This window comes from Rhagoletis zephyria, unplaced genomic scaffold (genome assembly GCF_001687245.7).
Source record: "Rhagoletis zephyria isolate East Lansing unplaced genomic scaffold, Rhagoletis_zephyria_1.1 Rzeph_scaffold_00828, whole genome shotgun sequence".
NCBI classification, from domain to species: Eukaryota; Metazoa; Arthropoda; class Insecta; order Diptera; family Tephritidae; genus Rhagoletis; species Rhagoletis zephyria.
The window spans coordinates 162,599-177,073 of NW_016157912.1; the positions used below are offsets into that span (position 1 = coordinate 162,599).

Consider the following 14,475-nt stretch of genomic DNA (forward strand, 5'->3'; position numbering starts at 1 on the left):
CACGATGCTCTGCAAGCAGTTTCTGGTTGGGAGCCACAGTTGTGGCCACCCAAATAGACAGCTGCTTGCAGAGGAGCCCTCGCCGAGGCACGTCAGGAGGCATCTATATGAACTGACGGACGAAGTCCAGAGGTTCATTAAGCAGCCTCTGGACCCGTCAGCTTACAGACAGGCCCTGAACGGCATTCACAGGGACGCAGTCTCGAGTTATGTAGACTCAAGACCTGTGAATTCCGTTCTAGGCACACAAACACCGGACATTGACGCGACGGAGCTCCATCTGCCTCGGGAGACCAGAACAACAATAGCCCAACTTCGCTCTGGCTACTGCAGCAGGCTAAACTCCTACCTGAGTAGGCTAAATGCGGATGTGCCGAACGAATGTCCGGCATGCGGAGAGACCCCTCACGACTCGAAACATCTCTTCGCATGCCCGCAAAACCCCACAACCCTAACGGCGTCATCCCTGTGGACCGACCCCATAGAGGCTGCACGCTTCTTGGGGCTGCCGTTAGTGGAACTCGACGACAACGACTGAGATATCAGCCGATCTGGGCGGGGTTGTTATAGCCGCTACAACAACATCAAGAAGAATGGTTTTGTAACTTTCTCAAAGCGCAATTATCAAATTTGCGTATTAAAATAAAGATTAACTAATTGAGGAGATCACACTTATGCTTTTTGGAGCCAAGAAGAGACAAAGAATGTCAAATGACAATTTACGATTTAATACTTCCATAAGATGACTTACTTAGTTTCTAAACTCTGAACTTGTTTGCAACAAATCACGAATAATAATCACAGTAAAAATGACGCATTAGTGCATTTAAACAGTTCTTATTGGAAGATTGTGTAAATATAGAGCCACTTAAATCATAAAAACATATACGAGTAAGATTTATATTCACATCTTTGAACAAATTAATGCTTTCTTAAGTTAACAGTGATTGTTATACGAAATATGTTGCAAACAGTTTAAAGAGCTGCCTTTTTATGTAGCACTTAGTCACATAAACTAATAATTTAATGTTTATTTTTTGTTTTAAAAATGTGAATTGCACTGTTAAAATCAGATCCAAGTTCCATATGGACATATCGCTCGTTTAATAATATACAGATGTAACTCAAAATTTTAATTTTTTGAGATTTTATGATATATTAAAATAACCTGCTAATGACATTATGCTCAGTCTTATAGAATACTCGATAAGACAAAAATGGCGGAAATAGATGTACTGGGTGTCCGGTGGCAGAATTAGGAATTAAAAGCTAAATTAAAAAAGAATTAATAATGATAAAAGTTTATTTCAATAACTATTACAAAAAAGACAAGTGCGGATTTAGTTTTTTAAAAATTATTCCTCTAAAAATGTTGACCGTTACGTCGGATACACTCTTGAAATCTGACCTCCGTACTCCGTGCCACTCGCTAGAGAAGTGATGTTGGGATACCATTAACCTCACGAACGATATTTTTTTAGTGCTGAGATGGTCGCTGGGTTTTTTTCGTAGACTTACTTTTGAGGTATGCTCACAGAAAAAATCCATACGGGTAAGATCGACGAAAGGGTCGTCGTAGGGGAAAACGTCGAATATATTGTAAAATCTACGACGAGCAGTTGCACACTAATCATTGAACTTGAAATACGTTGTTTACCCGTCCACTGCGACATCGTGATTAAATAACCCGCACGAAGGACGAAGCTAACCGATACGCTCAGCGGTTAGGGAGAAACTGTAAATCTAAAACCCAATTCTGCCACCGGACACCATTTATTTGCATCTTTTTTCTATAAAAACGCGACGCTAAGCTGATACTAATAAAGTGATCAAATTCCATGTCCATCAGCTCTACTCAATAAAAAGGCTTCGATTTTTAAAATTAAAGGGAATCATTACAAAATAAATCTGTATTTCACTAACAGAGAAATATATTCTTTGTTATTGTTTAATCACAAAGTGGCTTATTTTGGACTTGCCTCACTATACTAGAAAATCTTTGAAGTTTAATATAAAACATTTTCTATTTAATTCCCTTTCTTAGAAATTATTTTGTATTGTGATGCTTATGATTTGAGCTTGAATCACTTTATTATTAAATTGAGAAGGAATATAGATTATTTGAAACAATACCTTTAAAGTGGCTGTGTATGATTTAGAGGCAGTTCTGCAATGTCCTAGGGGATATACTTCTTCATTTTATTACAAATCAAAACTAAATTGCTAAACTTTACCGTGACAGAATTGACTAAAAAGGAATCCAAAGCGGCATACGAAAATGTACATTGTTATTTTTGGTCAGAGTGTGATGCAAACCGAGGGGCTGTTAAGATATGTTCATGTGTATGGCTTTATTTGAAAGATATAAGCGAGCAAAGCGATGATGAAGTTGAGGTGATATTTTACTCCGATAATTGCTGCGTGCAAAATAAGAATAAGTATATAGACTCTTTGTATTTATTTGCTGTACAAACATTAAAAATAAAAAGTATTACACATAAGTTCTTAATCAGAGCCCATATGCAAAATGAAGCCGATAGTGTGCATAGCCTCATTGAGAAGGAGATAAAAAAGAACTTAAAATCTGGCCCACTGTATACCCCTGATCAGTATGCAACTTTAGTTAAGAATGCGGAAAAAACTAACCCACCTTTAAGAGTGCACGAGTTGAGTTTCGAATCATTTTATGATTTAAAAGCTTTACAAGAAGAATGGGGGTACAATTTTAATACCAACACAGATGAAAATAATTTAAATTGGAATGAAATTAAAATGTTAAAAATGACTAAGCAACATGGTGCTACATTTTTTTATGAAACATCATACAAAGAGGAAAATTTCGAAACAGTTAATGTACGAAACAAAAGGAAAAAAATGAAACTCATTACGACAATAGCGCTTAAACCAGCATATCCAGAAAAGCAGGTGTTGAGTGAAAATAAAAAAAAAAAAGATTTAAGAGATCTTCTGTCAAAAGGATCAATTCCTTCTTTCTACGAAAACCTTTATAATTCTATATTATAAGTTTTTTGTCTTCTGTAAAGATTTACCTTTGTTTTAACTCTATTTAAAAAGATTTATAATTTTTCACCTATCCCAACTTGAATTGTGATTTACGTTATCGTCGCTCGAATAAAGAAACAGTGTAAATGCCACATACACTATTATTCGATAATTGCACCATTGGATAGACAATCCTTTAATCTATTAGAAAAATCTTTAGTTTTCTTAAATATCTCTTTGGCTCACTAATTTATTCCCGAAAAACGAAATTGTATTTGTATGGTTTGTAATAGTTTATAAAAACTTTCAATTCGTTTTTCTCAAAACTATACTTTTCATGTTACACTATTTCATTATTCCAGCGACGTTATGTTCTGATTAAATACTACATAAAATGCTTATATTACGAATTTATTTTTAATTGATAATTATGTTTGGGTAATTAATAAGTTAATTTAACTCATGGGGTATTGCATGAGTTAGTGAAACTTTGTGTCCAATTAAAAAGTAACTTATTGAACATGGAATACTTGATTAATCAATGCTACATACCTAAAATTAACGTATTTTCGACGAAAAAATTTAGTTATAATATTTTATTACACTGTAAATGCACTAGAAACTTCAACATTAGAAAAGTAATTGAATACGACAATATATTTTAAAACAGAAGACTCTGAAAAATCAAGTATTTACAAAGTTATTATTTTTTTGAAGTGGGGAATAAATGTCTCGATCTTTCTTCGTCCCAAAGAAGCAACATGGCATTGAAGAAAAATAGGCATTTAAATTACATAATGGGAACAAATCACTACGGTTTTGCATGTCCCACCCGTGACAAAAAAGTTTTAAGCTTCGTATAGTTCTGTTACTACTTTAGGGATTTTTCTATAATTTCATAACTAGATTGTGTTTATACTATGCAGCCCTATTACATTTCTTTTATTATATTATAAGTTCCTACTTTAAAGATTTTGACGTTTTATCGAGTCCCGCCCGTAACAATCACTTATAATTTTTTTCTAATGGTGCCTAACAATAAAAAAAAAGTTTACCGTTTCAAACCTATGTTTAATGCCACAAAAAATTTGAAGTTCAGATTGATTTAACACCATAATACTGTTGATGGGCTAAGCGATGTAGTAAAAAATTTCGCGTGGTCAGCTCGAAAGGTCAAGGTAAACATTACTATCATAGAGACTCCAGAGAATTCTATGATGAGGGTTGCTTACCAACAATCCAAAAGGCAATACTAACAATTACCTCAAAAAATTTTAACCAAGAAAATCTAGAAGTTCGCCTAATTTATAAATTCAATCTGAGAAATAGCATTTAAGTGACAAAGATATATATTTGTATCTGCGTATAAGTATTCTAATGCAGATAACTTTTCGGATTAGACATCGATACACAAGATCTTTTTTGGCGTCGTATGGTTTCACCAAAGAATAGCTAAATTTGAGCCTGCTTTTCCATGAAATCAGTTTTCCAAAAAAAACTCAACTCCAGCCACTCTTAGGGCCGGTTACTCAATGTCTGGTTAACACTAACAGCAGGTTAGACATCGCTATCGACGTGATAACAGGAGTCGATATCCATGTTTAACCTTTAGTTAGTGTTAGCCAGACATACATAGCTAGTCCAAACAAACTTGAAAATCATTAAGGCACATTCGAAATTTCATTGCAATCAAATGCACCGAGCAGAAGTGTATTTGGAAAATGCATATAAAATGTCATGCGTTTGCAAAAAATCCATTCTCCCATGCATTTTAATACATCAATCTGGCGAATTCTAGCTTTCGTTTGGTGTAACTTTGCCCCCTAAAATAGATCCTGAGGGCAGCAGTATATCGTGCGTCTTAAAATGACTCTACTGTGATAAAAGTGGGTAAATAGATCTTGTATTTGGCCTCTAACAATCATCATACCCGAGCCCTTTGATATGGATCTCACTAGAAGCTCTATTTCATGAAGAATATCGTACGTGCCCCACCCTGGACAGGAGAATTTTGAATTTTTTAATAATAAACTAATTCTTGTTATGGTTTGTGCTTTGTTAGGATTGCTGGTTCTTTTCTGTATAGTAAAACATCTAATTCTAATCTAAAATATACGTTCTCCAAAAAGCAGTGTCTTTTCTTTGTCCTACCCGTGACAGAAGAAACAGCTCAGAGTTTTCCGATATAAAATCAAGTTGGAATATTTTTGGTATTTGGTAATAACTCGTAAATATATTAGTGAACTAGGTGTAGCTTTATCGAAATGTAGAATTGCTTAGTACTTTATTCTTATGATCGAATAATAATTAATATCTATTTTAAGCAGGAGTATTTAAAAAATAGTTTTCCATCATTGAATACTTTTTAGACATGTAAAATATGTGCACGAAAAAAAACTGGTCACATTTAAAACGTTCTAAAACGTAAATATATTAATGGAATTCAACTATATTTACATATATTTACATCTAAACTTAGTTTTATTGAAATTCGTTAAAAAAAACAGGTTAGTTCTCCTTGTAATAAGCAAACGATCGCAATTTTGACTTTATGTCCTTCATTAGCCCTTGCACAGAAGTTTCAGTGATTTCCTTGGAAACTAGCCGCCACTTATTTTTGAACTGTAGTGCGTTTTTTACAGCTTTGTGGGTCTTAAGAAGTTTGGCTTTCATAACGGCCCAGTAGGTTTCGATCGGCCGAAGCTCTGGACAATTAGGTGGATTCACCTCTCTAGCTACAAAATACACTTTGTTTCTATGGTACCATTCTAAACCCATTTTTCCATGATGACATGTCGCGAGATCAGGCCAAAAAAGCACTGGATTTTTATGAAGCAGTATAAGAGGTAGAAGTCGCTTTTGCAGACACTCCTTAACATAAATTTCTTCGTTAATTGTACCAGTGCTTACAAAAGGATCACTTTTGAAGCCGCATTGGCAAATTGCCTGCCAAATGAGAAACTCTTTGGGAAATTTGTCAAGCTTTTTGTTTTTATATTTATCTGCAATATTTCCTCTTTTATTTGTTTAAAATCGGCTTTTACGTACGATTCGTCATCCATAATAATACAGCCAAATTTGTGTATAAGACTGTACAATTTCCGAGGACGTTGTTTCGCCAACAAATTATGCTTATCGTTGCGATTAGGAGCTGCATTCACTTTGTAAGAACGTAGTCCTGCTGTTTTGCGTACTTTTTGTACATATGAAGACGACATGTTTTACTTTTTTGCCGACATCTCTTACCGAAAGTCCAAGATTTTTCTTAAAAGCAGATAATGCTTCCTTTGCCTTAATTTCGCATGCANACAATTTCCGAGGACGTTGTTTCGCCAACAAATTATGCTTATCGTTGCGATTAGGAGCTGCATTCACTTTGTAAGAACGTAGTCCTGCTGTTTTGCGTACTTTTTGTACATATGAAGACGACATGTTTTACTTTTTTGCCGACATCTCTTACCGAAAGTCCAAGATTTTTCTTAAAAGCAGATAATGCTTCCTTTGCCTTAATTTCGCATGCAAATCCCTTTTTCTGCCACTACTAGGCTTCCTTTTTAGAGATAAACATTCATTGTATTTTGCAAACATATAAGTAATGGTAGACTTTGGAAATTTTAGCTTTTTAGCGATGTCGTTATGGGACATGCTGGGATTTTCCAGCTTTTTGCGCAATATTAACTCGCGATCGATTTCTTTCATTGGTCCTCGTTTCTACACTGATTTTTGTTGCTAAAAAGAAATGATGCAGTAAGGTGGAGAATGCTTTCAGCTTTTTAAATGAGTACCTGTCTTTATTTTTCTGTTATGATTAACCGAGCTGTTGCTTATTTGCGACCAATTTTTTTCGTGCACATACTTTACTGCAGCAAAACGGATTGTTTCCTAAAAATTCAAATTATTTTTTAAAAGAAAATGTAATATTTAGAAATACACCATATGAAATTACTTTTGGCGGAATAAATTTTTAATAATAAAGTGAATTAACTCTGAATGAAAAATGTAAGGCCAAAATTAAGTGTCTTCTTCTAAATAATATGAATATCTTTTACAACAATCTACTAATTTAATAATTGTAATTTGTTTTCCTAAATTGAAGATTGACGTGACTCTTTCGGTGTCATCGTAATTTGCTGTTAAATTAAACTTTTTAAAATGATAAAACTTTGTTTGCGTTTTCTCAAAAAATTAAAATTTTGAGTTACATCTGTATACTATTAAACGTGCGATATGTAAAGTACCTTTTAATGCAATAAAAACCTGTGAATTTTTCTATTACATAAAAATAGTTGTTTCTAGGTTTGTTTGAATGTACATATGTATATCTATATACATACACTTGTGATCAGCAAATTATGCCAGCAACATTTTGATCAATTTTGTTCATTTTTCTTTTGTTTATTTAATTGTCATTATTTTTTCATAAAAGTCTAGTTTATTATGTAACAAACACCATATAAATCCGCATTTCAAACATTGTGTAAAAATTATAAAAATCTGGAAGATTGTCCCATTTGCTTCCATACAACGAGTAAACACAAAATAAAAATATGAAAAAACCGTAATATCTTCCAAAAAAAATTAAAAGTATTTTTTAGCCACTAGAAACTTATACTTTATTCTATTAGAACTAACTGGGCTGCCAAACTGCATACCCAGAATATTTCTAGGAAATTAAAAAATCTCGGAAGTTTTTAGGAAAGTTTAAGGATTTTTTATCCAAATATTGCACAAAGTTTGAAACCTGGATTTACATGGGTTATGTAAAAGAATTAATTATAGTTTTATAAAAAACAACCAAAATTAAATAACAAAAAAGTTAAAACTTGGCAAAATGTTGTGCGGCTATAGTTTTTTCGAATCACTGTATTTGCAGGCACAATGGTGAACAGTAGATGTTTGATTAAAAATTAAATTTTTTAATTGCAACCCGTTGCCACGGAATAGATCTTTGTGTGTTAAAATACTCTGTATATTCGTCGCGCACCCTTCTTCCTTCTTCACCGGATCGGTTTGCTTGTGATCTCTGAATATCAGTTAGTTGCACCTCGTTTCGCCAGGATCCATTTGTCATATTTACTGCGACAGTATCTTCGGAATCTGTGAGGCTGCTGTCGAATCCATCTCTGCAGCGAATGAAGTTGTGAAGTGCACATGCGGCTAAGGTTAATGTTTCAACTTTTTCTACTGGCAGGTGAATATTTCGATGGAAAACTTGAAATTTAGTTGCTAAGATTCCGAAAGCGTTCTCCACCACTCTAAGAGCTCTGCTTAATCGGTAAAAAAAAAAATTTTGTGGTAGTTCGTTGATCGCTGTCCATGTGGCTTTAAGATGGGCGTAGTTAGTTTAAAAGCATCGTCAGCCACGAACACAAACGGCAATTTTTTATAGGTAGCAGTAGCACTTTGTCGTCTGGGAAATTAAATGCATTTTTTTTGATACCTTCACAAAGCGATGATTCATTAAACGCAGCGGCGTAGTTTGCTCGCCCATTGGTTCCAACGTTAACGCAAAGAAATTGGTAATTTGCGTCTACCACAGCCAGCAATTTGATGCTGTGGAAACCTTTGTAGTTATAACAGTACGAGCCATATTTCTGCCTGATGGCAATAGCAATATGTTTGCCATCTGAATAGTTAAAAAAGTATAGATATTATACACCAAAATCGGTTTCAAAACAACGTGCATTTATTTTATACTTACCAATGGCACCCAAACACTGAGGAAAATTCCATTTCATATTTCCTTTGCTATATTTCGCCAATCAGTTGGGGTGTTTGGTACCTGTAACCAATTTTTTATTAAAAGTGGAAATACATGTAATTCATTTACCTTCAAGAAACATTTTCTAAAACTGAATAGATAGCTCGTAGTGTCTTAGGGATAATCAGTGAAATCGCGGCCTGAGATATTCGAAATCCATACGCTAATTGGTGGAATCTTTCGCCAGTCGCTAAACACCGGAGAGTGTCAAGCAACCTAAACAGAACATTTACTTAAACAATATGTTCTGTAACAAGCGTACATATATGTATGTATATGGCCCACCTGGCAGTTGGAGAAATAGCTTCCCGTATATTTGTGTCCTGCTTTGCAATTAGGGGAGCAACCTGCTGCAGAACGTTTCCTTTGTCATTCGCCCGAAATTTCGGAACGCTTTGGGATCCTCCGGCAGAATTTCGTTTATGGCCATGCAAGGAAATCCTTGGGAAGCATCTCTACACAATAGCCAATTTTCTCTCCACAGAGAACTCGCTTCCCTGCTTATTCCTTTATACGTTTTTTGATTATTAAAGCGATTGCAATCATCATGGAGCTGCACAGAGCAATTTTTTTTATTATTTTCATTCATTTTTACTTTTACTTTTCAACCAAAGAATTTATATCAGTCAGCTGTGTTAGAGAAGTGACACACACAAGCTGTTACATGTCGTGTAGACACAATAACAGATAGCACGAAATTTAAATTTTGACAGCCATAATGGATTATAACGGGTGATTTTTTAAGAGCTTGATAACTTTTTTTTTAAAAAAAACGCATAAAATTTGCAAAATCTCATCGGTTCTTTATTTGAAACGTTAGATTGGTCCATGACATTTACTTTTTGAAGATAATTTCATTTAAATGTTGACCGCGGCTGCGTCTTNCGAAAAAGTAGCTGTGCACGTGTAAAATACATACCGTGTGATAAGCCTTTTAAGGTTGAAACACATAGCTTAAAAACTAGTTGCATTACTTAAGGCCTAGACACATCACTTAAGAACTATTACGATATTACACACTCTATTACGATATTACTTAAGGCTGTTTACAGAAACCAGCTCCTGCAACCCCGAGTGCCTTACAGTAATGAATCATATTATGGAATAAATATTTCACGTTCTAATTGCTGTGCATAAATTTTTCAAAAGGTCACTTATATCATAAAAATAAAAGGTGTGTCTGAGGACGTAGCCAGCGTTATTAAACATTTATTTTTGGACGAGGCATTGCTGCAGTTTAACTGGGACGGAATATGAGAGATATCCAATAAACAAACTTAGACTGGTTGACACAATCCTACGAGGTAATATGTTCACATATTAGGGACACTACCAGTTCTGACCATTTTTTTCTTTATTTATTTATAACTATATATATAAAAACCTTTTTAACATACTTAGTCAAAAACTCTCAAAAATCAACGCAAGTTCTTAAATAAATGGTCAAAACTTATAAAGAAATAGTATCCCTAATTATTGGCCACTACCGTATACATATGTACATATCTTTTAACAATAACAAGTAAGAAAGTCTAAGTTCGGGCGGAGCCGAACATTAAATACCCGGCGCAAGTATTAAATATATGTTTTTTCACCCTTCCGAAACCTTCCGCTAGATGGTAAGCCGAGGTGTATCAATTTTGAGTAAATTAGCGTCCTTCAATTTCGAAATATTGAAGTTTCAAGCATTTCTTAAATTTACCGTTATATGAGAATCGGCCGTTATTTTAGTCCGATTTCAGGTTATATGAGAATCGGCCGTTATTTTAGCAAGTACAATAACCATACCGAGTTTGGTACAAATTGGTAGAACGGTTACCGATATACTTATATGTGATCATAAGTGGGCGGTGCCACGCCCATTTTCCAAAATTTTACCATAAACGTATTTCTTGGTAAAGAATTGTTGCAAGCATCAATTTTGAATAAATTAGCTTCAATATTTACTGATTTATCGAAGATTTTGTATTTCTCTAAATTACCGTTATATGGGATGTGGGCGTGGTTATTGTCCGATTTTAAAAAGTTTCGGCGGTTTTTTATGCTGTACCAAGGCCAACAACTGTGCCAAGTTTGGAAGAAATTGGTGCAGCGGTTACCAAGATATACACATGTAACCATAAGTGGGCGTGGCTACGCCCATTTTCCAAAAATTTATAATATTCTTATTTTTCGTCTGAAAATTATTGTAAATATCAATTTTGAGTGAATTATCTTCAGTAGTTACTAAAATATCGCAGTTTTCGTATTTCTGGAAATTACCGTTATATGGGAAGTGGGCGTGGTTAAAGTCCGATTTCGCCCATTTTCAATACCAACCTACCTTGGATTAAGGGAAACCTACATACCAAATTTCGTTGAGATATCTCAATTTTTGCTCGAGTTATCGTGTACACGGACAGACGGACAGACGGACAGACGGACAGACGGACGGACGGACGGACAGACAGACATGGCTTAATCGATTTCTTTTTTCATCCTGATCATTTATGTATACATTTGTCTATATCTATCTCGATTCGTTTTGGCTGTTACAAACAACCGTTATGTGAACAAAATTAATATACCCTTGTGCACAAGTGCGCTCGGGTATAAAAATTGTTGGATAGTCTATCTCATTCCACATAGATGCATTTAAAAAGAAAAGTCCTGTTGAGTTCGAAAAAGAAATCAAGAAGGCAATTGAGCTCAGCCATCACCGCTTGCACCAAAAAATCTAAAAACAAATCGGCTGGAAATGTTTAATACAGTGAGCTCGCGATAATATGAACTAATTAAAACCAAGCCTGTTAATTTTTGCGAGATTGTTCATTTTTACGAAAGGTTCAAGAATTAAAAAACAAGTTTCATTAATTTAAAAAAAATGTTTTATTTAGAACTTTAAAAGAAACTTGTATTCGTTTTGTTTGTGAAACAAATAAACAAACCGCATATGCAGGGGAGCTTCGGGTATTGTGGTATAGGTATTTTTTTTATATATGTAGCAAATGTACGAGCTTTATTGTAACTATTATTTGTTATACGAGAACAGTGAAACTTAAGTTATAAAATATTTTTCAGTTAAATACTACTTGTATTCAAAAATAACAAAGTTATTGAAAAAAATTTAAAATAACCCAAAAAATACCTACTTCAAAAATTGGAGGGTAATATGGTATATATGGTGAGGATAATGTATACTTTACCACATCACGATAACGCAGCTGTTATCATCTATATCATGTTGTCTTGGGTCCACTTTCGGATTTCCCCTATTTTTGGCATCTAGAATAATCGTGGTGTTCAAGTAATTAAAAATTACCTATGGAGGGTATTCTAATACCTTAACCGACCTCTTGTCTACCATAATAACCGATTTTCAAAATTTCCAAACAAATTCATACAAAACATAAACTTTCTATTAGCCGAGACTTGATAAACGAAATATTAAACTTACTTTGCAATTTTAAAATTTTTTTCTAAAGCAAGTTTTTTTATAACAAATAAACTTGATTTCTTGCAGTTAAAAAAACTTTAAAATAATGGATCACATGTTTGAGGCATATTTAACAATAAGAAAACCGAACATGAAGTTATTCACTGTAAGCATTTCCGAGCAACACGTATGGACATTTCCAATGCAAATAACTAGGGGGTTCCCCAAATTACCAAGCGCTTGAAATTCGTTAGAAATTTTTAAAAACAATAAAGTTCATATTTTGGAGCTTTTGCCTAAGGTTCATATTTTAGAGTAGTCATATTTTAGGATGTTAATATTATCGCGAGCTCACTGTATTAAGATATTAGATTTAAGTATGTACATATCGCACACTGTCTTCAAAAGGGGCACAACTCAAAATTACACGTTTATCAGAAAATGTGAAAAACTATTATTTCAAAATTTCAATTTTGTGGGAAAACGCAATCAAATTTTGTTCAATTCATACAGATGGTATACCAAAAGACAGATGGAAAGTCATATATCTTAGTAATTTTTGGGAAGTTTAGTCATCTGTTAGGCTGAACATATTCTCCTTATCAAGTTTTGTGATTGTGTGATGAAATCTCCAAAAACATAAATTTTGAGTTACATCTGTATATTATTAAACGAGCGATATGGGCAAGGGAGACTTTACCTAAGGTTTTTTACAGAGATCCAAAATAATTATTATCCTAATATTCCGGATCAAAAACGTCGCCTTGCTTTAAGAGAATTTTTTTTTCGTCTTTGTATAATAACAAAGTAGGGAGGCAAAAATATCACAGCTAAACGGAAAAATACGTAAACTTAATTTTGGCCTCTAGATTACGATGGCGTTTACAGAAAATTCGTATCACGCTAAAATTTGAAGATATTTAGGGGGGAAGTTTTATAGTTCTGAAAGTGAATTTTTCGTCGTTTAAAACACTGTGCTCAGGTTTTGATTTTTTTCTGGGCAAAGGTTTTGATAACTGATCTTACTTAACTGGGATCTTTTAAATTCAATGGCGTCCTCCGTTTTTGCAGATTGGCTCTAGTTTTCGAGATAACGGTGCTTGAAAATCTGCTTAAATTTTAGGTTTTTTTTAATAATTACCTCAGTTTTAAGGTTATTTTACTAAAATATTTCTGAAAATCATGGAAATTGGTTCACTATAACATATAGCTCCCATACAACTGATTGTTCAGATATGTGGTTTTGCGTTACAACTCATATTTTATTTCGTAATATTTTTTTATAATAGTAGTTTATACACTGTTTGGACCTGAATTTGGGTTCTTTTCAATCCCACTCTGGCATATTTTAGCAGTTTCTGTTGTACGAATGGCTTTTTAATACCTTTTTTGTAGTGTGAAAGCTGTTGTTCGTTAAAGTCAAAGTGACTGAGTAATGCTTTCAAATAGGCTAGACCGCCGCCTATTTCACATAAGTTGGGAACCAAAAAACACAAACCGAAAATCTACGCGNCTTTTCAATCCCACTCTGGCATATTTTAGCAGTTTCTGTTGTACGAATGGCTTTTTAATACCTTTTTTGTAGTGTGAAAGCTGTTGTTCGTTAAAGTCAAAGTGACTGAGTAATGCTTTCAAATAGGCTAGACCGCCGCCTATTTCACATAAGTTGGGAACCAAAAAACACAAACCGAAAATCTACGCGCGCGACTGTCATATTAATTGATAAAAAACATCGAAAATTTTGCGAAAAACTTTTATTCATCATATCATTGTCTTCGGAAACTCCTAAAGATGAAAAAAATTCAAAAGCTTTGCAATAAATTAAACAAGTTTTGTTTCGTTTGTGGTAAATTCGTTTTGAAATCAGCCCAACACACATGTATTTCGTGCATTAGTGCCATGAATTTTTGGTGGACAAAAAAACGATTTTCGTTACCATTCGGTTTACCAATGATTTGGACAAATCCCGGAAAACACGAAGCTGAAAATTGTTATGCATGCACCAACAATACATTTGGTTTCAATCGAAAAAGTAAGTAAATTTAAATAAAACCATGAAATTATGTATAGTTTTCCCTCACCTTAATCACTGAGTGTATGAAATAGGTAAAAGTTTCTGTATGTTTGGAAGGTACCACGCCTAAGTATAACCAACCTTGGAAAGTCTGCAGCAGATGTCCAAATTAAAAAAAAAAAATGGTGCAGAACTTGTTTAGTTTTTGTCCGCCGAACAAACAAACTTAACATTTGTATATCGATGGCTGAGTGGAAGATCTACCTATCTCGGCAGCCAGTT

General features: G+C 34.0%; 1 protein-coding gene across 2 annotated transcripts in view; it reads right to left on the reverse strand.

The window, feature by feature from the left end:
- Positions 1-9,360, reverse strand: part of LOC108361722 (insulin receptor substrate 1-like) — a 162,658-nt gene extending 153,298 nt beyond the window's left edge. For both annotated transcript variants that reach the window (XM_017614431.1, XM_017614430.1), the window contains exons 1-4: positions 9,050-9,360; positions 8,834-8,980; positions 8,705-8,785; positions 7,988-8,629 (exon numbers count right to left, since the gene is read on the reverse strand). In XM_017614431.1, the coding sequence (XP_017469920.1) occupies positions 7,988-8,074 (87 nt within the window). In that variant the 5' untranslated portion in view covers positions 8,075-8,629; positions 8,705-8,785; positions 8,834-8,980; positions 9,050-9,360. The remainder of the gene's footprint in view (positions 1-7,987; positions 8,630-8,704; positions 8,786-8,833; positions 8,981-9,049) is intronic.
- Between the last annotated feature and the right edge of the window lie 5,115 nt (positions 9,361-14,475).